General features: G+C 34.2%; 1 protein-coding gene across 2 annotated transcripts in view; it reads right to left on the bottom strand.

The window, feature by feature from the left end:
- The window catches only part of FTCDNL1 (formiminotransferase cyclodeaminase N-terminal like), a 107575-nt gene that overhangs the window by 35557 nt on the left and 46984 nt on the right, over positions 1-25034 (bottom strand). For both annotated transcript variants that reach the window (XM_031960232.1, XM_031960231.1), the window contains exons 2-4: positions 13666-13788; positions 10686-10781; positions 8552-8704 (exon numbers count right to left, since the gene is read on the bottom strand). In XM_031960232.1, the coding sequence (XP_031816092.1) occupies positions 8552-8704; positions 10686-10781; positions 13666-13780 (364 nt within the window). In that variant the 5' untranslated portion in view covers positions 13781-13788. The remainder of the gene's footprint in view (positions 1-8551; positions 8705-10685; positions 10782-13665; positions 13789-25034) is intronic.

Genomic DNA, 25034 nt, shown 5'->3' with positions numbered 1-25034 from the left:
CAGAGAAAACTGATTAACTCAACAACAACAAAATCATACAGAATCTTTTCTGTTTTCCATGACATTTTCAAAAATCACTATCAAGACCAATTCATATGGAAGAACAAAAGATCAAGAATCTCAAGGGAATTAATGTAAAAAAAAAAAATCAAATGAAGGTAGTCTAGCTGTACCTGATATAAAACTATATTATAAAGCAGCAGTCACCAAAACCATTTGGTATTGGATAAGAAATAGATTAGTTGATCAGTGGAATAGGTTAGGTTCATAATACAAAATAGTCAACTATAGCAATCTAGTGTTTGACAAACCCAAAGATCCTAAGTTTTGGGATAAGAATTCATTATTTGACAAAAACTGCTGGGATGACTGGAAATTAGTATGGCAGAAATTAGGCATGGACCCACACTTAACACCATATACCAAGATAAAATCAAAATGGGTCCATGATTTAGGCATAAAGAACGAGATTATAAATAAATTAGAGGAACATAGGATAGTTACTTCTCAGACTTGTGGAGGAGGAAGCAATTTGTGACTAAAGATGAATTAGAGATCATTATTGATCACAAAATAGAAAATTTTGATTATATCAAATTAAAAAGCCTTTGTACAAACAAAACTAATGCAAATAAGATTAGAAGGGAAGCAACAAACTGGGAAAACATTTTTATACTTAAAGGCCTCATTTCCAAAATATATTGAAAATTGACTCGAATTTATAAGAAATCAAGCCATTCTCCAATTGATAAATGGTTAAAGGATATGATCAGACAATTTTCAAATGATGAAATTGAAACTATTTCCACTCATATGAAAGAGTGTTCCAAATCACTATTGATCAGAGAAATGCAAATTAAGACAACTCTGAAATACCACTACCCACCTGTCAGACTGACTAAGATGACAGGAAAAAATAATGATGAATGTTGGAGGGGATGTGGGAAAACTGGGACACTGATGCATTGTTGGTGGAATTGTGAACAAATCCAGCCATTCTGGAGAGCAATCTGGAATTATGCCCCAAAAGTTATCAAACTGTGCATACCCTTTGAGCCAGCAGTGCTACTACTGGGCTTATACCCCAAAGAGATACTAAAGAAGGGAAAGGGACCTGTATGTGCCAAAATGTTTGTGGCAGCCCTGTTTGTAGTGGCTAGAAGCTGGAAAATGAATGAATGCCCATCAATTGAAGAATGGTTGGGTAAACTGTGGCATATGAATGTTATGAAATAGTATTGTTCAATAAGAAATGACCAGCAGGATTATTTCAGAGAGGCCTAGAGAGACTTACATGAACTGATACTAAGTGAAATGAGCAGAACCAGGAGATCATCATATACTTCAACAACGATACTGTATGAGGATGTATTCTGATGGAAGTGGATTTCTTCAACAAAGAGAAGATCTAAGTCAGTTTCAATTGATCAGTGATGGACAGAAGCAGCTACACCCAAAGAAAGAACACTGAGAAATGAATGTAAACTGTTTGCATTTTTGTTTTTCTTCCCAGGTTATTTTTACCTTCTGAATCCAATTCTTCCTGTGCAACAAGAGAACTGTTTGGCTCTGCACAAATATATTGTACCTAGGATATACCGCGACATATTTAACATGTATAGGACTGCTTGCTATATGAGGGAGGGGATGGAGGGAGGGAGGGGAAAAGTCAGAACAGAAGTGAGTGCAAAGGACAATGTTGTAAAAATTACCCAGGCATAGATTCTATCAATAAAAAAGCTATAATTATTTTTTAAAAAATCACTATCAAAATGAATATGTAATCCTGATGAGTTAAATTCATCAAGGGCAACTAAGAGTTTTCTTAATTATCATCCTATTTATATTGGATATTGACATCTTGATAGTCATTTTTGTTCTGTCCAGACCAAAAGTCTGGGATATAACTGGGCAAAAGGAATGTATAAACAGCTGTGAAAATAAGTATAGATATTTATAGAATATGGTTTTTCTAGTATTTCCTAGTATTAATATCTGATAGGATATTCCAACAAAAAGAGACAATATGTGTTTAAATTGCTTCAAGTTAAGTTTAAAATAACACTTATTTTAAACACTAGAAAGGCTTACTTAACAATAAGCATTTTAAAACACCAGAATATATCACCAGGATCAGTTGTAAAATCTTTTTACAGATTCATTCCAAAACTTGATAAATAATTATCTTTCTTGGATCGTTAATTTAGATCCCCTCCTGGACATAAGGGCTGCATGGATTCCCAATGTTTCTTTTAGCATTATAATGCCTGACTTCTTACTAAGGTATCAAGATTTTCTAAGTCATTCAGCAATTAATAATTTTTAGAAAACAAGTGTAGAAAGCCAGTATTGAACAGGAAGAGTCTAGTCCAGGTATTACTTGAGACCTGCTCTCTGTAAGGGCTGAACAATTTAAAGCATTGACTCACCAACTCCCAAACAATGAAAAGACATACTTGAGATAAATTTAGGATTATCTTGATGGAGAATGCATGTGTATATCTTTTAACAATGAATTAAAGACATACTTGAGGTAACTACAATGGTATTTCTGCTATTTACAACTCCGTTTCAATAAGTATCTTGGTATTGATAGTTAAAATGCATATTGAAATGTCAAAATATGGTTTGTGCATTAACCTTGGAAATATATGCTATCACCTGAAGATAGCTAATGATGATGTAACACTAGCTTAAAAGGTATATAAACTCTGGTTCTGGCCTCAGATATTCATTTCAAAATCACATTCTTGATTTTCACTGGAGCTGGACTCCTGCACATAAGTACTCTGGTTTATCTACTTTGATAATAGTAGGTCAAAACCTGAACAATTTAGTTTAACAGAAATATATATATATATATATATATATATATATATATATTCAGGCATTTATGATCAACCAACTTTCAGTAGATATAGTATTCATTTACAATGAAGCAGGAGGGATATTTCTTTATATACGTTGTGTTCTGTTCATCTTTATTATCCACAATTATTTTTAGTTTTTCTTTTGCTCATAGTACCCAACTAAGCTATAGGAATTTACTAGAAAAGATAGTATAAAGAGTTTTAATTATATAAGCAATATAACTAGTCTTCTGTAAATATAAGTTGTGTGTCTGAATGACCACTATTCTTTCCAACTAGTCCCCTAGTGAGGCTATATAATTAGTTAAACAATTCTGCCATTGTTTAAAACATTTCTTTGGAATTCTGCTAGAATCGCCTTCAAAAATCATATATATTGTTTTTAATATCCTCAATGGTATCCTCATCTTCCTTCTTGGAAGGCAGATTTAATTTTTAGAAACAACTCAAAGACAATCAGAGTCAAGTATAAAAAAAATAGTTAGTTGTTCACCAAGTCATGCTATTTTTTGTTTTTGCTAAATATGAAGGGTAACTATAATAATGAGATTAATATTTCGGGAGATTTTGAAGATGGATCTACAGACAAATGCCAAAGAAGAGTTGGGAGAAAGATAAACAGCATCTAAACAAGTGTATATCATTCAATAGTGATTACTTGGAATGATGGAAATCATTTGGTTATATAAGTTAGAGTGCTTTTTAAAAGAAGCATGTTTTATTATTTTATAGTTCTATATCTTATAATTACATGATCTATCAGAGGTGGAAGAGATAAAAGTATAAAGTATATATTAAAGTATAAAGAGGGAGATAAGAGAAAGAAATAGTCAAAATATCAAAAAACATATAAACACAGAGAACTATTTTGTTCAGTTGTTTTTAATTATGTCCAACTCTTTATGACTCCATTTAGGGTTTTCTTGGCAAACATATTAGAGTGGTTTTCCATTTCCTTCTCCAGCTCATTTTACAGATGAGGAAACTGAGGCAAACAGGGTTAAGGGCCTTGCCCTGGGTCACACACAGCTAAGTAAGTGTTTGAAACCAGATCTGAACTCAGAAAGATGAGTCTTTTTGACTCCAGGTATAGCGATCTATCTCCTTTGTCACATAGCTGCTCCTTGGAGCTATATAAATACATACATACATACATACATACTACATATATATATATATATATATTTGTGTATGTGTGTATATTTATATGTATATGTAAATACACTAATACTAAAGCACAAATAACATTAAACTTCTATACACAATAAGAAAATTTTATACAATGTGTAAGATGTAAACTGGACTTTAAATAGCAGAAGAACCCTAATTTGACAGAATGAAAACAGGCTGTCTGTCCTTACCATGCAGCAAACATGATATAAACCAAAGGGTTCCTTCTCATCTTATCCAATAATGTTTCTATTTAATATTTATTATTATTATTATTAGCATCTATTATTAGGTGTCTAATAAGTATCAGGCATTGTTCTAGGGTGCTAGGGATGTAAAAACAAATAAACAAACAACAACAACAACAACAACTGTAATGGGCTGAGGTTTGAGTTGATGCACTGAGGTCCCAAGTACATGAGGCTAAATAGTAATTGGGCTATACTCTATTAATATACATGATTGGATAAAGAATGGTCCCTGGCCACTCTCCATGCAAGTCCTGATGTGTTGTATAGGAAATGACGATTTTGGTGGGTGGAGGCAGAGAGACAGGAAGAGAAGCTGGGAGAGATTGGGCCTGGGTTCGAGACTCCTAGCTGCTGGTCGTGTGGCTGCTGGTCTAGCTAACTTCTTGACTCAGCTGCACACATTGCTATCGCTGATTCTCTTCCACCTCCGATCCTTCTTCACTGAGAATAAAGATAGACGATTTCCCCTAACCTGAATTCCTGACTCCTGATGATTTAAAAATACATGGTCTTCACAAACAACAACAACACAGTCCTTGACTTTAAGGAGTTCACATTTATAGAATATTAAATGCAAAATATGTACAATGTAAATACAATTTTTTGAGGGGTGGTAGGATAGGTTTCCTGTAAGGGGTAATACTTAATCTAAGCCATGAAAGAAACTCAGGAATTCTCTGAAACAAAGGGGAGACAAAAGGACATTCTAGGAATGAGACATGAATGCCTATAGGTACTAGAATAGAATGTCATGTATAGAACACAGCAAGTAGGATTATTTCTGTGGAACATAAAGTACAGAAAAGAGAGTATTGTGAAATAAGCCTGGATCTGATGGCAAAAAACCTTTTAAAAATCAAACAAAAGTTTACATTTTATCATGAAGGAAATGAAGCCAATGAAGCTTCTTGAGGCAAGAAGTGACAAGGTCAGACTTGTGCTTTATGAATATTTACTTGGCAACAATGTGGAGGATATACTAGAAAAGAGATTTTGGATGAAGATTACTGCAATAGCCCAGATGAGAGGTGATGAGGACCTGTAGCTAGCTGCACAAGTGGAGAGAAGGGTTCAGATGGGTGATATATTATAAAGAACAATCAACAAGGATTGTCAACAAACTGGAAATGAAGAGTGAAAGAAATGAGAGAATAGGAAATTACTATAAAGTAGAAAAATTCAGTTACCAGAAGAATGGTTGTGTCTTCAGCAAAGGAAAAAAAAAAAAAAGAAGGGTGGGTTTTGAGCATATTGAGTTTCAGACACCAATGGGATGTCTAGTTGGAGATGTTCATTAGACATTTGGTGATGTGGGATTATGTCTAGGAGAAAGATGGAGGCTTGAAATATAGATATAGGAGCTAACTACTGAGAGTTGATAACTGAATTTACCAAAGCTGATGAGATAGGGAAGAGTCTAGTAATGAGAGAGAAGAGGGACCTAGGATGCACATAGATATAGATGGGAGGACAGACATTGACATCAAGAGACTATTAAAGGAACAACCCATTAGGAACAAGTTAGGCAAGAATAGTTGCAGAGAAGGGAAAGTAAATAGGAGAGGGCAATTAATAGTGTCAAATGCTGCAGAGGTCAAGAAGTAAGAGTACTGAGAAAAAGCCATTAGAATTGGCAATGAGGAGATCATTAGTAATGTTACAGACAAATGCTACAAATAAGAAGTGTGATTATATTTCCATAAAGAAAGAAATCTTAGGTGAATGATGATGCTACAGGTCAGACTGCAAATGAGAGTGAAGGAATTGGAGGCATTATTTCTTTTTGTTTGTTTTTCTTTTTCCTAGAAATTTGGCTGTGTAAAAAAAAAAAGATGTAAGACAATATAGTTTGAGAATATAATAGGGGGAAATGAAATCTTTTAAAGTGAGAGATCAAAGCTTGTTTGTTGGGAGTAAAGATAGAAGATTAGGAGAAATTAAAAATTAAAGAGAGGATCAAAGAGCCAAGATCACTGAAATAGAAGATAGTAAAATAAAAAGCATAAGTAGAAGCCTAGGGATTTACTTCTTCCTCTGAGACTGGAGCAAAGGAGACAGTGTGGAGTGATGTAGATATTATTTGAAGTATAGTACTGGGAAAAAGAGAGACCTTGAGACATATGGCCCCAATTTCTTCAATGAAGTATGACATAAGGTCCTCTGCTAAGAGAGAAGATGATGTACATGTTTTGAAAAGAGAAGGTTTGGAACATATGCTGAGAAGTAGAGTAGAGATCAAATTAGGGAAGAGAAAAAGAATTAGTGTTCAGTAATAAGTTCAACAACTGTTGAGATTGGATAACAAATTTGTAAGGGCCTCGGCACATTTGTGGGGTTTCTAACACTTGATCAGGAGCAATGGATCTGGAACACAAAAAGTAAGTGATGGCAGGACAAGGAATCAAAAGATTTAAGGTGGAAGACAGTGTCCAGCTCAAGGTTCAAGATTTTAAAGGGAAAAAAGAGAAACAAAAGAAGACAGATTGGCATTGAAAGGAAAGGACAGTTGGAATGACATTTACAAATTACCAAACATTCAGCAATCCTACTATAATTTAGTGACTTGTGAAAATCCCCATACTTTTCTACCTCTCCATTTCAATATAAAACAAAACAGCATCTATACCTAATCATCGGTTTAAAATACCATAGTTGACTTCTTTATGAAGGTTTTCCCTCTAAGAGCTGAAAATATCCCACCACTTTTTTGAGAACTTAAGTATTGTGGAATTTGAATAGTTCTGCCTTATGAACATGCTGTTACCAAAAAACAAAAATTAAAAAAATATTGGAAGATATTAGTTGAACAGCTGTGTAGAAAGGGGAATGTAAAAATAAAAACTGCATGTTGGAGCATCAAAATAGTAACCATGTACAGTATACGACTGTTTTTAATCAGAGGAAGATTGAAGCTATTACATTTCAAATCAAATGTTATAAATTAGTTCAAGAATGCAGCTGAGCTCTCATTTAATTAGAAATGTCCATGTTTAAATCATGAGGTACAGTAGCTGCCAACAAACCAAAAGGGCGAGGGAGGGGAAAAGTACTGTAGCCTAGTCCTATGATACACAACTGTCTTCTATACAGGAAGAACATCTGGGGAGGCCTGGGCCTGTTGTAATGAAGTCCTTCATGTGTTAGCTAATTTGAGGTTTAATGTAATTATCTATCATTGATTTAAAGACAATTAAAATCATTATCTAGTCTGGACAGTTTTGAACACTTCCTTCCCCCCTCCCCACCAAAAAACATTTTCTTTTCCCATATTGAACCTTAACTCATTGTTAGATTAAAAATGAAGTCAATGCTGGCCCAAGTTTCCCTGGGAAATGGCTTCTCCAATCATCAGGTCACATTAAAATGCAGGATAAGCTGTGAAATGTTCTTTTGGAAACATAATCATGCTTCCTATTTGTAGCATTCGATGTATCTGTTACCATTTGTCTCATCTAAATTCCAAATTTATAGCCAAAATGTTAGGCAATTCATTATTTTAAAAAGAGAAAGAAAACATAATAAAAAAGGAGATATGCCATTCCTACTGAAGTATACCAAGAAGAATGCAATTATCCAAAGACAGAATTTCCCCCAACTGTTATGAGCCTGTATATATTGTAATTAACAGTAGTTCAGCTAGACAGTCCAGGCAAAGGATCCTTTCCCCTCCAATTTACCTAATTCAAAAACACTTCAAGTGACATGGCTCAAAATTTCCAAATTAAACTCACCCCTGAGGCAAAAGGCAAGCATGTGACATTTTAGTTCCAAAGGAAATCTTACTGAAGGCGGTGGGTAAGTGAAAGCGAGAAAATCAGAGGCAAGGGAGGAGTTAAAATCTAAGTGGGTTTTTCAACCTCATCATTACCCCCTCTCAAAGAAAATAAGACACAGATGGGCAAAATGCACCACCATACTGCCATAATAGTTTAAGGAACTCATTAGAAACTACCGTTGTTTGCCTCATTATCTATGGTGAACTTACATGAGGAGGTAAAAAACCCAATTTTCAATGGTCTTTCTGCCATACACTACTTAAGCATCTCAACATCGTAGGGAAGAAAAGAACAATTTCCCCCCAAATGGAGTTAGTGCCGCATGCAATCAAACAGAACTATATCGTCACAGACTGTGGTCATACAATTCCTTAAAGCCCTCCCTTTCAGAGGGAGTCCCCCAAGTGACTGCCACACAAGCTGTTTTGGTTTGGGAAACCTGTTTACATTCGGGAATAACACACAAGCCCAAACTTTTACTTACTTCTGGCCACCATTCCACACTCTTTGACTCCTACCCCAAAAAGAGGGTAGATAGGAATGAGGTCCACTGCTCCAAGACAAGGGTGAATTCCTTCTTGAACCTCCATATCAATCACCTGGAAAGCCTCCACACATGCAGCAATAACGGAGTTGACTAAGAAATATAAAATTGAGAATGATAATTAAATTGTTTCTAAAGGCTTAATCACAACTTGTTTTTCTCCAGTGGTCTGTTTATAAGTTGCCTCCCACTTCCATTAATTAAAAATAAAAGACCCAACAAACCCCCTTTGTTGCCATTTAAGTTTATTTTTTAACTAACTTTTTTACTCCACAAAGGGGGAAAAAACCATTCATTTTATCTGTTTAAACCACTTACCCCACTTATAATAATAGATTTCTTTATATTTTCTCCAAGTTGGCTTAATCTGATTAAAGTTCACATTATTTCCAGAATATTTATGAAACATTTTAATAAATATAATTGCAATCACTGGTCACATAACAACTTTAGCAATTTGACGATACAACAATTACAATGCTAGCCTTAGAGTCAGGAAGATCTTTGTTCAATGGACTTTCATACAATTATTTCCTATATGACCCACAGCAGGATATCTGCAAATGCCTCACCTATTTCTTCAACTTTAAGTTAGGAATAATAATAGCACCCAACTCCCTAGCTTGTTGTAAAAATCAAATGAGATAATATTTGCAAAGCAGTGAAAATAATTTGAGCCACATAGTAAGTACCATATAAATATTAACTACAATTTTTATTAATTATTTCATAGAATCATACTTATAAGTATTTGAGATTGCCATTCTGCTATTACCTTTGTATTCACCTATAGTTTGTACCATCTTAAGAGTAATAGACAGGAAATTTGTTTCTTTATCATAATAACCAATGCAATTGGCAGTTATGAGTTATCTTAGTAAAATAGCACTTCATTTTTAATAAAACCAAGTGCAGTCCTAAACTTTGTTGGGGGTGAAATAAATAAATATATGTATGTATATGCACATGTGTATATCTATAATCTATATATTTCTATATCTATACCTTTCTATCCATGTATCTATCCATCCATTATCTATCTATCCCCTTTACCAAATAATAAAATATCAGGATTTTTATAAATTTTTTCATCCCAAAATTTTTAATTGACTTGCAAATGATATTTCAGCAGCCCTCACATATAATCTCCATCAACAGTGCTTGGCACAGTGCCTGGCACAGAGTAGGCACTTAATAAATGCTAGTTGGCTGACAACATAAAAGCAACTACTTTCTCCATTTTCAAACAGTGACAGTAAATCTCAAATCACTAGCATTAAAGAAGATGAAACTCCTGGTTCTTGACTTCCCCTCTGGGCATAAACTACTGGGTCTACTTCTTCCATGTCTAATGAAATAGATGAAACAGTAAAAATAGGAATAACCATTTCAAAATGCTTATCTTGAGCTTTTATTTGAAGGTGACTATTAGCCACCAAGAGTCTGAGACAGTCTTCCACATAAGAAAACCATTAATCTTGTAGTCCCAGAATAATCACAAATAAAATGTAAACGGTTCTAGAGGTGTGGCTGTGTGGCCCTAGGCAAAAATCATTTAACCTCCCAGTACTGTGGCCAATTCTATAAAACTATAAATTACAAATGTACAGATCTGTTTTGGTACAGTGAACTTATTCACACAATACTTTCCTATATAAATTAAGTCATAGTTCCAATCCCTATTCCTAATATTATGGTTTGGGGAATTTAGGAAATACTGGTTTATTTGTTTGTTTGTTTATAGTAGACTCCCAATTTAATGGAAAGAAATTGTGTTATTAAAAAAAAAAAAAAAACCCTCTACATAGAGCACTACAGAGCTAAATATGTAATTAATGAGGAAAAGTCAGCCTTGTGTCTTTCATAGAAATACATCATATAGGGGCAGGTAGGTGGCTCAATGAATAGAGCACCATCCCTGAAGTTAGGACCTGAGTTCAAATCAGAGTTCAAATCAAATCAGACACAACACTTCCTAGCTGTGTGACCCTAGGCAAGTCACTTAACCCCAATTGCCTCAGTAAAAACAAACAAAAAAAATCATATATACATTTTTTAAAAAATTAACTCTTACCCAAATTCTCAACAGGTCCTGCTATTGTTATAACTGATCTGTTATAATCATAATCAGAAAATATATTGAGCACTGTAACTTCAGAATGTTCCTTTCCTTTAGGGGGAAAAACACACATACATATAAAGCACAATCTCAGAAATTATTTTAAAACTTTAAGGAAAAAAAAACACACACTCTACATGGCATACTTCTTTGACTCCTTAATTTCCAAGGAATATATTTAAGAGACTAACAAATGGTGAATTCTGGGATAAAAACTTGAAGGTGACAATTTTCTAAGAATGAAATAAGTAGAAAATGAGTAATATGAGCTTTTTGACTTGAGGAGCCAGATTGGGTATTGTACTTCATTTAGTAGGTCTAAGATCTGCCCCTGGACTTCCTGTAGAGTTGGCTCAAGTTCTGTTAGCTCAAACTGAGACATAATCTCTGGGTTTTGATTCCCACCCCTCCAATTGCTCCTTATCAAACTCTACCCTAATCCATATCTCTCAGCCTCTCACAATCTTCTCCATATTTCCCTTTCTTCTGACACCCTCAATTCTACTAGTCTGGGTCAGATTCTGACATCTGGCAAACCTGAAGCTTGCCAATTAGTGGTTTGTGTGATGTATGCACCTGTCCATTAGAGACAGGCCTGACAACATCAGCTTTTTCAGAGACCACCAAACAGCCTTCAGATGTTAATGACTTCCAGTTTCCAGTGGCTAGTGACTCACTTGAATTTGTGACCTAGAGGAGAAAGTTGCCACATCCCTTTACTAAAACTTTCAGCCACACAGTCAGCCTCAAACTTTTTTTGGAAGTTTACAAGCCTAAGCCTGGCTCTTTAAAAGTCTCTCTTAGGCCTACAAAAACAAATTCAAAGTGAAGGACAAAAGTTTTAGGTAGTAATTAAATCTTTAGTTCTTGCTATTATATACCTTGTCCTAGTATCCTCCTGGCAGTCTAACAATTAATCTTTTCAGAGCAAGGGAAAAAGAGACTACACCCAGGAACAAATTGCCTAAGGCAGCATTGAACACTTAATTTTAATAATGTGAGAAGATAAACATATGTCATTCACTCATAGCCAGAGAAACATGCATAGAGCACTGCTGTGTGATGAGTTAAGGTCAGACATTTACAACTTGAGCAACTTTACCTAAGATCTTCTAAAGTAATTTAAATTTTCTTATTTTTGCTTAATTAGAAAAGTCATTTTTTAAAAAGATCCATTTCTTTTAACTAACTTAAAAATGCATGCTATAGAAACATTTTTAAAATAATAGGTTAATTATCTTATTTGATTCCATTTATCAAAATGGAATTTATTTTATCAAAAGCATGTAAATGTAAATTATATATGTTATATACATGTTATGTTAATATATTATGTACATGTGTTACAGATGTACATGTGTTAATATACATGGAAGCAATCCCTCCCTTTGTAATAGGTTTCTTTTTAAAAATAGATTCTATCTTTTTGTGGGAGAAAATTATTTTATTTTTCATCCTCAATTTTTTCTGAAAAGCTTTCATTCTCAGTTTCATGTTTCAATTGAATAAAATGCTGAAAGAATAAAATACTCTTTCCTGCAATTTCTTAAGCATACATACAAAAAAAAAAAAAGACTGCTGGCAGGATGAGCTGTCAGTATGAATCTCAGCAGAAGTAAATTGTTTGGTATTTGTAATGGAGCATAATAGCTATAATTCCATTTGAGCTGTTGCCACTAATAAGCTGATAAAAACTATGAGTCAAGACCTGGGCATCCATCAGTGTGTGGCTTCCACAAATTTCTTTGCATATTCACTTAATCACAGAGACAGGTAACTCAATCCCATTAAGTGTTGCTGCTTCTGACAATGATGAGCCAGAACTGGCTCTTAAAGCAAAGAGAATGAAAAAGCACAGCTGCATACCAACTCCAAAGGAGTTTTCTTATCAGCATTTAACAGGTGTTTTCATAGATAGCCCCATCTTCTGCCAGGATCCAAGACAGTAATTGAAATGCATTGATACCTAAAAACAGCTTTTAAAAACATATTCCCTTTCTGTTTAAATCAATACAGAAAACAAATGACTCCATTCAAAGACATTGTTTTAAGTATTGTCTGGTGATGATGGCATTAATGTTCCTCCAATTATTGCCATGTAGAGGATGATTAAGAATAATGCTATTTTACTACGCAAATTATTTACATGAGACTTAAAATATATAACGTTCTACAATTGGAAAACTGTGATTAAATATCCCTGCAATGTTAAGTCCTCGTAAAATGTCAATAATGTTTTTGGAAGGTTTTTTTTTTGGGGGGGGGGGGATTGTGTTATTTATTTTTTTAAGAGTATCATCCTTCAAATATCATTCTTGATTCTTTACTTTGAAGGGAAAAGACTAAAAGTCTTGTTTGCAAATTCTGCCAATGAACTGCTGAATAATCTTAATTGAGCCATTTAATTGCAAGAGCCTAAGTTCTTGTTTTTTTTTAAGGAATTAAAAATGTTACATCTTTCCCTCCAGAAATTCTTCAAGAATAAATTAGTTTATAAAGATTCTTCGATTCTGTATGGAACAAAGTTCTATGCACACATACCTTCTATTAATAAGCAATCAAGAGGGTAAAAAAAAAAGTCATCAAAAGCCACATTAGAATAATGTTAAGTCTCAAGAGCAAAGATTCCGTTATTCTGCACTCCATCAACATGCTATATAGTATGTTTTTTCAGGAATATGGGGGAATTACATTGTCAAGGGTAAGTAGGCATTCTGAGAGGATAGTACACTTAAACATATGTGTAGCTGATTTGTCTCAGTCTCCTGGAGTCTTGCATAATAAATCATCTAGGAAAACACCAGAAAAAGCAAAGAGAGTGAAAGAAAGGAAAAAATTAAGTAAAATAAATAAATGCATTTGCATTTATTATTTTCAGAGCAGAAAAAAATTAGTAATAAATTACAATCCCAACCTACATTGAATTTTTTCTTACCATTTTCTTCAAAAAGAGCAGCTTTTGCTATTTTCTCAACTACATTTTTTCTTCTGGCTTCAGAAATGTTTAGTAAACAGGCAGCCAAACGGAGCCCCAGTCTGCTAGAAGACATTGTAATTTCTTAAAAGAGAGAATATAAATGATAATTCAGTTTCAGTCCCTATGGATTTATTCATATTATTTTTTTTGTCTGTCTTCTTTCACAGATTTATTATTTCATTTTTTTTCTTTGCATAAGATGGTATAGATAAATAGAAAAATAGATAGATAAATAGATATACATATTTCTTAAAAACAAGACAATATAAATTGTAATTATTGGAGAATTTATTATTTAAAGGTTACTTAAATCTTGAATAATAATATTATGCAATTATGAAATTAGTAATAGTACTGATAAATATCTTGTATGTTAAATATCTATTATGGATCTAGTTGAATAAAAGAAGTGTGTGTGTGACAATGATAAAGTGTTTTCTTTAGTCACAACATTCCTTTTCTACCCTAAGTTCAGCTATGGTAAGCAAAAAGGTATTCCTATAAGTTATAATATAGACATTATATAGACAAATACTATTTTTACCTTTGTATTAGGTTGGATATTTAAGTTAGCAAACTTGATACTGTCTTAATGAGTTTTTAATTTTTTATCTTTACAATTTCTGAATTCATCCACAAGTTTCCAGTTGACCCTTGGGGTGTGGGGGATTAAGGTACTTGGATCTATATAATTGTTTCCTCTGGCCACATTGAAGATTAAATTTGCTGGTTAAAAAGATTCAGTCTTTGAAGGCACCTTGAGTCTTTCAGGGCACCAGTGTAACAGCCATTTCCCCCATATTACAAGTTATATTTTAGAGGCATTAAGAACTAGGATATCTCACTCAAAAATTAATTTCCTTTTCAATATCAGGCCATTATCTGGTCTTGGCACCTCTTCAGTTCTGTAGTGAGAAAATCATATGCTATAAAGGAATAATTAACCTATTCTTGAACAAAATGTAAGCTAACTAAATCAAACATGTTGTATGAGGCGGAGCAGAGATTTCACGAAACATATCTGCCATATTTTGTATACTAAAACTATATGTTGACCTAATCAACTTAATCTGGAGCAGTTCTGGGGCTTTGTGTCTGCTTTAGTTCTATAGGCAGATTTTCACATTCTGACAGCCATCTCCTAATTGAAAATTCATAGAAACAGTTATTAGATTTTATAGACATTAATAACATTGTTGTAATAAAGTCTCTCAGACCTCTCTAGTTACTATGTAAACAAAAAATTGCTTTACACAAGGGGTGTAGGCGTCTTCTGGTTTTCATTTGTTTTCAGTGTGTTTATGTAGCTTAATTGTCTCATCAGGCACTTTCCCAACATAATTATGCTTTTTAACAAATGGTGTTTATGGCAACCCCTAGCAGTGCACAAGAAAGGATTAGTTTCATCCTCTCATTCCACATTTGGATTCCCTGTGGACAACTAACTAACAGAAAGATGGTGTGAGAAAATCCACCTCCCAGCAAAGGCTTGGACTTGGTGCTTATACCAGGCAAAAGAGAGACCCAGGGAGAATTGTATTTGAACAAGTAATTTAGCCATGTTTTCCCTACCCTTCTATACTGATGACACTAAATACTTTTGTGTCACCAACTAATACTAGGATTGTGTACTTTGCGGTTTTTAGGTTCACCTGTCTGGTCCACACATGCCGTGGGCCACAATGAGCCATATTTCAAATTGTTTTTGGCAATCATTTTTCCATCTTTCTCCATCCTTGGAGCTAAAATTGCAATGCTACTAAATGCTGAATATCAGAGACATCTTGAGAGTCAAGATGAGTTTCCTAACTCAAGTCACTGAACTACCACTTTGGTTCTCAGTTTGCCAATCTGGAAAATGAGCAGTTAAGCTAAAATATATATATTTAAATTCCTTTTGGAAGTTCCTTGATATAATGAATAGGGAGCTGGCTTTGAACCAAGAAGACCTGGAATCAAATTTCATCTCTGACAAATACTGGCTGCGTGATCTTAGACAAGTCAATGACCCCCATCCCATCTCCACCATCCTACCTCCAGAGCTCCAGGCAATTAATTCTAAGCCTATAAAATGAAGAGAGATGCTACTCTATATTGGTTTTAGAAGGTGTTTCTCACCAAAAATATCATAGAGCAATTCTTTTGTCAGTCATATGATCCTAGAATTTAAGTTGGAAGAGAGCCTTAGAGACCAATTATTCTACCCTCGTTTTACTAAAGAGTAAACACGTCCAGAAAGGTTAAGCAACCTGTTTTAAATCCAGCACCCTTTCCACTACACTATCCAGGATCCTTCCCACCAATTACAGTGGTTTGTGATGCTTGGGATTGGAAACAATTATAATTACCAGGAGGTTCTTTTGGACCAATTTGTATTCAAGACAACAAAAACCTTTATCTAAATAAAGAGAAGGAAAATTATCCTTCCTCTTAGAACTAAGAAAGCCAATCATGATTCAGGAAGTTGATAATCACAATTAACATTTGAGGTTCTTAGCTGCAAATGATTTCTGGGAGTATAGTCTTTATCCCCTTTTCAAAGCATCCACTTGGCCCCTTGGGTATCCTTTCCCCCAGGGCTGGATTCCTAAAGTCCCTAAGGAAGAGTATGGAGCCAGTTGCAACAAAGTTAGAAAATAAGGATCTCCTCTTGTGCTCACGCCACTGTGGGGCAGTAGCATTAGCAACAGCAGCAGCAACAATAGCAGCAGCAGCAAGGTTTGGTTCTGCTTGCCAGAATCCAGGAGAGTGCAGGCAGCTCAAAGGCCTTTTGCTCCACCCCAACTGTCCCGAAGAGTAACTCTGCAACTGTTCTCAACCCTTAGAATTTGTTCTTGGAAGTAGGTTGGAGCAGAGCTAAAGAAAGAGGGGACTAAGTGGCAAACCACTGGATGCAGATACAGGCCAAAATACAAACCCACAATATTGCTAGACTTAACCTCCATGGGGATTGATTGACCTAATTTTTTTTTCTCATTCTTTTGTATTTTTACCTTGACTCACTCGGCTCCTTGGAAACTCCTGAGCAATAATTTATTTTCTCTCTCTTGTTCTTGGTCTCAGTTTTCCTCTGCCCTGACTTTAAACTAAAGCCAGTCCCCAAATTTCTTTCTAGTTAAAAATTGGCTTTTTTTTTTTCCTAAAAAGGCTTCAGATCTCACCCATTTATTGTATAACAACAAAGGGTTTATGTTCCAGCCCAGATTCCTATGCATTACAAGGTAGAGCAGGAGAAGTATTCCATTTAATGTCTCCCTAACTTCAATACCACAGTTGGTGATGACCTGTGTTTATAAAATTGCTGAGTACTACCTAGAATCAGTAGGTTCCAGTAACGGGCAGAGACCGCGATTTTTAAAGTCCCCTTTAGTCCCAGGAAGTTACAAAGGACAGGAACTAAGTACTCCTTTTTTTCCAGGCCACTGATGCCTAGCACTCATTTGTTCTCAGAAGCCATGGAATTTCTTTTGCATTTTGCAGCAAAGAGTGAATGACACCATCTTGATAAAGTTCCCTTTCTGAAATGAAATAACCACCAAGTAGCAACTTTGAAAGGAAGAAATTAATTTTTAAATCTATTTTTAATTTCTAATTATAATTTTTTAAAAAACACAGATTTGGAGAAAGTAACATTTATGTGGACATTTGGTTTCTAGCCTAATGTGGCATAAAAATAAGTAACATAATGAGTGTTAAAAAAAATCAGGTTCATGATGCTTCTCACATCATCATCATTGTGCTTAGATGTCACAACAGTATTATGTGTGATTATGTCAGATTCAGCCTTCTCCATCTCTGAGTGTTGGCAGGTAGGAGGGCTGTTGGCAAGAGGAGGGGTGTTAACCTCAGGATCCTGGATTGATTCCAAGTCTGGTAATTACATTCTGCCAGCCAAAATTCATCCCATAATTTTAATTGGATAAATCCTTCCTGGCCTAAGCTACTGCTCTGCCTGTCAAACTGTTGCCACATTTCACCCCAGAGGTGTCTATGTTTCAGTGGTGAAGGAAGCAATTCCTTTGTGGCTTACATATCAGTTTAAATCTGCAAAATGCTTTGGGATCCCTTGGAATGAAAGAAACTATTTGTATATGTATGCTTTATAATGGTATCTGCATACAAAATGCAATATACTAAAAAGACATATTTCTAATGGGTGTGCATGTAGATGTTAACAGCAAAAAACTGAACTCCAGATAACTGTAACATCAACTCTGTAAGCTACCACAGGTCACTGATGTTCTTTGCCTATGTACTATGTTGAATTCAGCATTAATTTCTGACTCCCAAAGATCACTTCTTTGTTTCAAGAGTTTTCATGGCACAACACTGGAATTTCATTGCTTTGTATAATATCTTTGATCAAAGGACAGAAAATGAAGAGAACAGTTCATTTTCCCTTTCTCATCATCTTTCTCTTTCTTTCCTTCATGTCATAATCATATATCCTGGAAGAAATAAAAATAAGGACTGGGGATATCTTTAATCTTACTTTGGCCATTGTGTCAACCAAACATGTTTCTTCATTTCATCCTTTTACTCTACACACAACTCCAGATGTGGATAATGAAACATGATGCCCATCTATTGACTGAGAAATGATTGATTCAAGAAATAGAATGAAACATACATTTTTGGGCAAGGTCAACATGCATATTTGTTGGGGGCAGCCAGGTGATACAGTAAATAGAGTGGCTGGTCTGAAGTTAGGTAGACTCATCTTCCTGAGTTTGAAACTAGCTGTGTGATCCTAGACAAATCACTTCACCTTGTTTGCCTCAGTTTCCTCATCTATTAAATGAGCTGAAGAAGGTAATGGCAAACCACTCCAGTATCCTTGCCAAGAAAATTTCAAATGCGGTCTTGAAGAGTCAGACTAACCGAAAGACTAAGCAATAAATAACATTTATTAAAGCTGTTTTGTTTTTCTTCTCTTCTCCCCCCCCCCAAGTGGAGTTAAAAGGGAGAGAAAATAAGTGTTTGCTAATTAATTTTCTTTTTAAGTTAAAAATAAAAAAACAATTTGAGGGAAAGCAAGGCCTAAACTGTCCTTGGTGGAAAACATTGTCTTACTACCTGGACACAGCAGTCTAATCTTACTGGAAAAACAAAACAAAACAAAACCAAGAAGTGATAACAAGTACAATTTGAGCAATAATGTTGAAAATATGTGTATCCTGTGAAATGCTACTGTCAACATTCCCATAAATTTAGCCATAATGTATATGGTATTAATAATGATATAATTTCAGAAAGTATTATATGCTATGTTAAATATAAAACATAGATATGTATTAATTAAGATTGATGTTTTCCTAATTTTAAGCACTTTCTTCAGAAAGATTTATTTTCTGGGGTTGATTTTATTTAGTTTACAAATTATTTCTGATCCTTGTATTGTCTATTCTTTTGTTTGTATTTCTTTAATTATCAAATTTATCCAATAAAGAATAGGTAAGAATAGAAAAAAGAAATAAAACTTAGAAGTATCAATAAATTAAATCTGATTGCTATTTTCTAAGGAACCATGGATTCCTCATGAAAATAAATTGATAGACACTTTTCTAGGATCTAAATTTCAGATTTTGCAACCAGGGAATATTAAGTTAATAAAGAGCTTCACTAATCCAAATGAGTGGAAGTAGATACAAAGAAGGTGATTATCTCCTGGAGTTCCATAAAACTACTGTACCATTAACTAAAAGTATAACTAACTAACACTCTCTCTCTCTCTCTCTCTCTCTCTCTCTCTCTCTCTCACACACACACACACACACACACAGTGAAGACAAGATCTCACTCTGTCCTACAAGTGTTACCCTACCCAGATTACCAACTAGGTGATAATCCTAAAGTCTAATAAAGACAGAAAAAACATTTTCTTTTCACAATTACTACAGAGAATGGAGCATTCTGCTCTAAGAAAAATTACACAAAAATCACACAACTTTCAATGTATAACATGTATTCAACTTATTTCATGGAAAGGTCAATCTGAATTAGAACTACATAAACAATATCCAATTTGTAAATTGTTTCTTCAAAAAAATAGGGGTTTTTGGTTGTGAACGAAAAACAATGTATAGGATTACATAACTGAAATGAGAATTTTAACAAATGTCTTGAATCAATTGTTTTTTCATATATTCTGCCACAAATAATTTTGCTATCTATATTTCAGAACAACCTCTATTAAGGCTATACTTACTTTTAACTTTATAGCCTTTGTCCTCAAGGAAAAGTGCATACACTTTCAGTTGGATAAGAACAAATCAGGTTTGTAATGCAGTTCTCACAGATATCAAATCCATTTTCTTGAATTATTTCAAAATTTACTCTGCCCAGAAGTTTTTTCTCTTTCAAGAAAAGCAAATCATATATTCATTTATATAGAGAGTCAATCTGAAGTATGATTGAAATTTGTTTTAAGTGGTATTGGTTGGCATTCTAGGTCAGTGTGGCATAGGATGTTTGAAAAATGTGGGCTAAAGTAAAAGTTAAATGTTTGCTTCTTTGCTTTATGTAGTGATAGGAAGTCTAAACTCTGTTTGGACTTTGTAATACAGTTAAAACTGCCTTCTAAGATTATGGTTTTCAATATAATATGCTAGCCTTTTCACATTAATAAGAAAAAATAAAGATTTGATTTACATCAAGAGGGTACATAGCAAGTCGCGAGAATGGGACAAAGTAGCTTGCACCTATATGCTGTTATCCTGATTTGAAAATAAGCTCTTCATAGTTCGGGCCTTGGTGAATAGAGGCAAAACTAAATAAATGCATTACAATAGAACAAAATTTTACAAAACATACAATATAGGAAAAACACCCTGTAAAATATGAAAGAAGATACAAAGTTTCGGTAAGACAAGATCTTTGCCTTCAAGAAGTTTATATCCGGTATAGCATCACAGATAGCTACAACATAAAACAAACTATTACCTAAGGACATTAGAGAATGACAAAACAAATGCAGGTCTTAAGGGAAAGTCAGTATTTATTAAAAATAGTAGAGAAGACTTGAAAGTCTATTATTTAAACAGAAAGACCATTACTTGAGTTTGGGTTTTAAAAGACAGAAAACTTAAACAGATGATGAAAAAGAGGAAAAAATTCCTGGTGGGGGGGGGGAGGGGAAACAAGGGCAATGAGCTTGTGATTATGAGTACATTTTGTACTATCATTTGCCTCTATTTCCTCATGTGTAAAATGAGCTGGAGAAAGAAATGACAAACTAGTTCAAAATCTTTGCTGAGCAAACCCAAATGGAGTCATGAAGATTTGGACATAACTGAAAAGAAGTGAACAACAACACAATGTTGTGAAGTGTGATGAAAAGTAATATTAATTAAGACTAGAAAGGTTGGATGGCACCAGAATATAGAGAGGTTTAAATATCTAGTAAAGAGACATGAACTTAAAACAGTATCTAATAAGGACTTACTGAAGATTTTTGAGAAAAAGAGATTTCCAAATCTATACATGAAGAAGATTGGCATGAAACATAGACTAGAGAGATTGTCATGGTAGAAAGACTAATAAAGAGAATACTACAATACCCCAGGTGCATGTTAATGAGGGCTCCTACCACGGTTTTGGAAGTGTGCATAATATAGAGGGAGACATGATTGAAATTAGTGAATTGAATGTTCTTTTCCTCTACTGGTAAAGAATTTTCCTCCTGTAGTTTGCCTTCTCCTTTATCATGTTGCACCAATACAAAGATATTGTAAGAGTGATTCCTGACTTAAATGGTCATTTCATATATTGCTGTGCATTGTTTGTCATCACCTCTGTTCTTTCTTACTCATATCACCAAAATGCTAAAACTGAAAATAGAATATATATTAACAATAGAAGATTTGCTAGAATTACTAGAAAGAGCATGATCTAGGTCGGAAATGAACATGTGTAAATGGAGTAGCAAAAGCTGAATATCCAGGAGGGGGTCATCTTCTATACTTTGTGTGAGATTCCCTTCAATCCCAATCAGGACATCTTAAATGTGTATTGAAAAAAAATCAATTTTATAAGTGCAAAATGGAGAGAGTAGTAATTTGTGTGGAAAAAAATTGTGGGGGTTTTAATGGATTGAAATCTCAATACAAGTCAACAATGGCATATGAGTGGTTAAAAAAAAAAAAAGAAAAAGAATTCAATCATAGGCTGCATTAAGAAAGGAATATGTCAAGGCCCAGAGAGATGAGAGACCTTCTGTACTGTACAACAGGCAGACTACATCTGGAGTATTTTGTTAAGTTCTAGGAAATGCATTTTAGAAAGGGATGTTTATCCTGTTGAAGGGAGACTTAGAGGGGCATAATAGCAGTATTTAAGTATTTGAAAGGCTATCACATGGAAAAAGGAGTAGATGTGTTCTGTTAGGTCCCAGAGAGATGAACTAAGAACAACGTATGAATTGTTGCAAAGAGGCACATTTAGACGTGATGTAAGGGGGGGGAAACAACTTCCTACTGCTAAAACTATCCCAAAGTGGGATGGGCCACATTCAGACCACAGATCTAAAGCTGGAAAGAGCCTTAGAGGTTAAGTAGTTCAACCCCTTCATTTTGTAGATTAAAAAAGTGGGGGTTTTAATCTGCCCCAAGTCACATTAGAGTGACAAAGTCAGAATTCAAAGCCAAATTCAGAACTCTTTCCACTGTAGCACATTGCCTCAGGTAAGCTGTCCTCCTCAATGGAGGTCTTCAAGTAAAGCCTGGATGACCACTTGTCAGGTAAGTTGCATGAAGAATTTTTCCTTAGGTGTAATTTATTGCTTCTGAGATACTTCAAACATTATTCTACGATGTTGTCACATGACATAAGGAGTTGGAGTTAAACTCTAATTTATTCAAATTTTCTTTAATCTTTTTTAAATTTAGAAAAGCCATTAATGCCTCCTCGAGTTTTTCTGCTGAGCTGTTATTGTTTCAAGATTATCTGTTCTAAGTACAAAATTAAAAACCAATTCTTAAAGTGAATTTTGAATTTTCAAAAAAAAAGGGTCTCTATGCAGTAATTCTGTAATAATGATGCTCTAGCAAGTAATGAGTTATGAGAGAAAGTTATAAGAGAGTCAAAAACCTAGATTTGAATTCTGTATTTGTGGCATATCTGTGTGACCCTTGGCAGTTACTTCATCTCAGTCATTAGTTTATTCAACTGTCAGATGATGGGGTTGGCACAGAAATATTTTTAATAGCACTGTTTATGGTATTCAAGAAAAGGCAGGGATGGGGGAAAGAATAGACTCCCATCAAATGGCGAATGACTGAGCAAAATGTGGTATATATATGTAATGGAATATTACTGCCCCAAAGAAAACAACAATTATGAAGAAATTGGAGAATCTTGGAAAGATTTGTATGAACTGATGCAAAGTGAGCAGTATAAGGAGAATATTTATACAATGACTCCAATAATATAAATGAAAACAATATAAAAAGTCGTTAGAACCCTATTAATGCAGTGACCACTTTTGGTTTCAAAAGAATGACACTGAAATATACTTTCATTCTCAGAGCACAGACTTGGAAAAGTACAAGTTTAGAATAAGACATATATATTGCCAGATGTAGTCAATGTATCGGTTTGTTTTGCTTAATTATATTTCTTTTTTCTGGGAAAGGAGAAGAATGTACTATTAGGAGCACCACTGAGAAATCATAATGCAACACCCCCCAAAGTATAAAGGAAACATTTATAAAAATATTGATAGACTAGTCTATAAAAATTCAATTACTGTAATATACTGTGAAGAAGATGTCTTCCTATTTTCACCAATACTACTGCTTGTCCAAACTGTCACTTACTTTCAAGCTAACCACTAACAATTTCAATTGCTTGTTTTTAACATTTCTGTTTGGACTGTTTTACATTAACAGTTCAGTTATCCAATAAAAAAAATACTTAAACATAGAATAATACTATACTCTGTTACTCTTCTTCCATCTATGACACAAAGAAAATGTCAGATGATTTATGAACATAAAGCATCCATAGATAATACAGACATGTTGGCTCAAGAATATACTAATGTGTCTTCAGATTGATGCTTTCTGTCCCAATCTCATAAGTTAATTAGGGTTTTCATATAAGACCTGGTCCTTCCCAAATGGAAGAATGATCCAGTATTGTAGTCCCATTGAAAAGACATAAATTTAGGGAACATATTTTAAAATATTTTCAATGACAATTGTTTTGCATTGTTATAAGCAGATAAATATTGAATTGAGAAGATGTATAAATTTTGTTTAAAAAATTAAAAAACATCAATAATTGTTTAAAAAAAGAACTATGTAAGATTATTAACATATCCCCCTCTCCACCCCACTGATTTAGGAGTAACTGTAAAATCAGGTGCTACAACTAAGAGCATCTTTGGACATTTAACCATATGGTAAATTGAGCTAAAGTCACAACAAAACAGCCTATGGGAAGGTGAACTAAAGTCAGTGTGAAATCTTTCACAAACACACAAAGCTAGGTTGAAGAAGTTCTAATTATTTGCCCCTAATTTTGTGAGCTCTATTTGTTATGCTAATGGATGCTGGTTTATTTTGATAGTTATAGGAGCATCTAATTTAGAGAGAGTAAATATACTTTAGATGCTCTAGTCAATGCTGACGTCCATAGAGTTTAAGAGATTATAACATCATATGGGTAATAAGGAAGAGATCTAAGATTCAAATTCAAAATTCCTTACTTCAAATACAACAACTACTATCCATGTGGTCTTTTCTCAATTTCTTCACTTTTAAAATGAGGGGGTTGGACTGGAGGATCATTTATTTCCTTCTAGTTCTAAGTCTTATGGTCCTAGTACCAGTCTTCCTAACTGTCATCTTTCTTTCAGACATTTCCTAAAGTTCATAGAATATTATGAGAAGCTAGGTGGTGGACAGAATGCTGCATCTGGAATTTGGAAGATCTGAGTTCAAATCCAGCCTTGATACTTACTAGCTATATGACACTAGATAAGACACTTAACCTCTGTTTATCTCAGTGAGTGTTAAGCCTAAAAATATTGCCTGAGAGAGATATGTCAATTCCATAGAAAAGCAGAATTCAAAATTAGATAATTATATGGAAAAGATAATTATAGTTAAGAATGAGGGAGATTAAGTAATCATGTCCTTAATTAGGCAGTATGACTATATTGCATTCATATCCTTCTCAATTGTTCTTCCATTTACAATATTGACATTCTTAATATTTTATTTGGAGTATCCTATCCTATCCACCTATTCACCTATCTTATCACTTCCACCACTTATATGGTACTGTTCCTCTTGAGGGATTTCTTGGTTTATCTATTAGGTTTT

This window comes from Sarcophilus harrisii, chromosome 3 (genome assembly GCF_902635505.1).
Source record: "Sarcophilus harrisii chromosome 3, mSarHar1.11, whole genome shotgun sequence".
NCBI lineage: Eukaryota > Metazoa > Chordata > Mammalia > Dasyuromorphia > Dasyuridae > Sarcophilus > Sarcophilus harrisii.
This window is presented reverse-complemented; position numbering and strand designations above follow the sequence as displayed.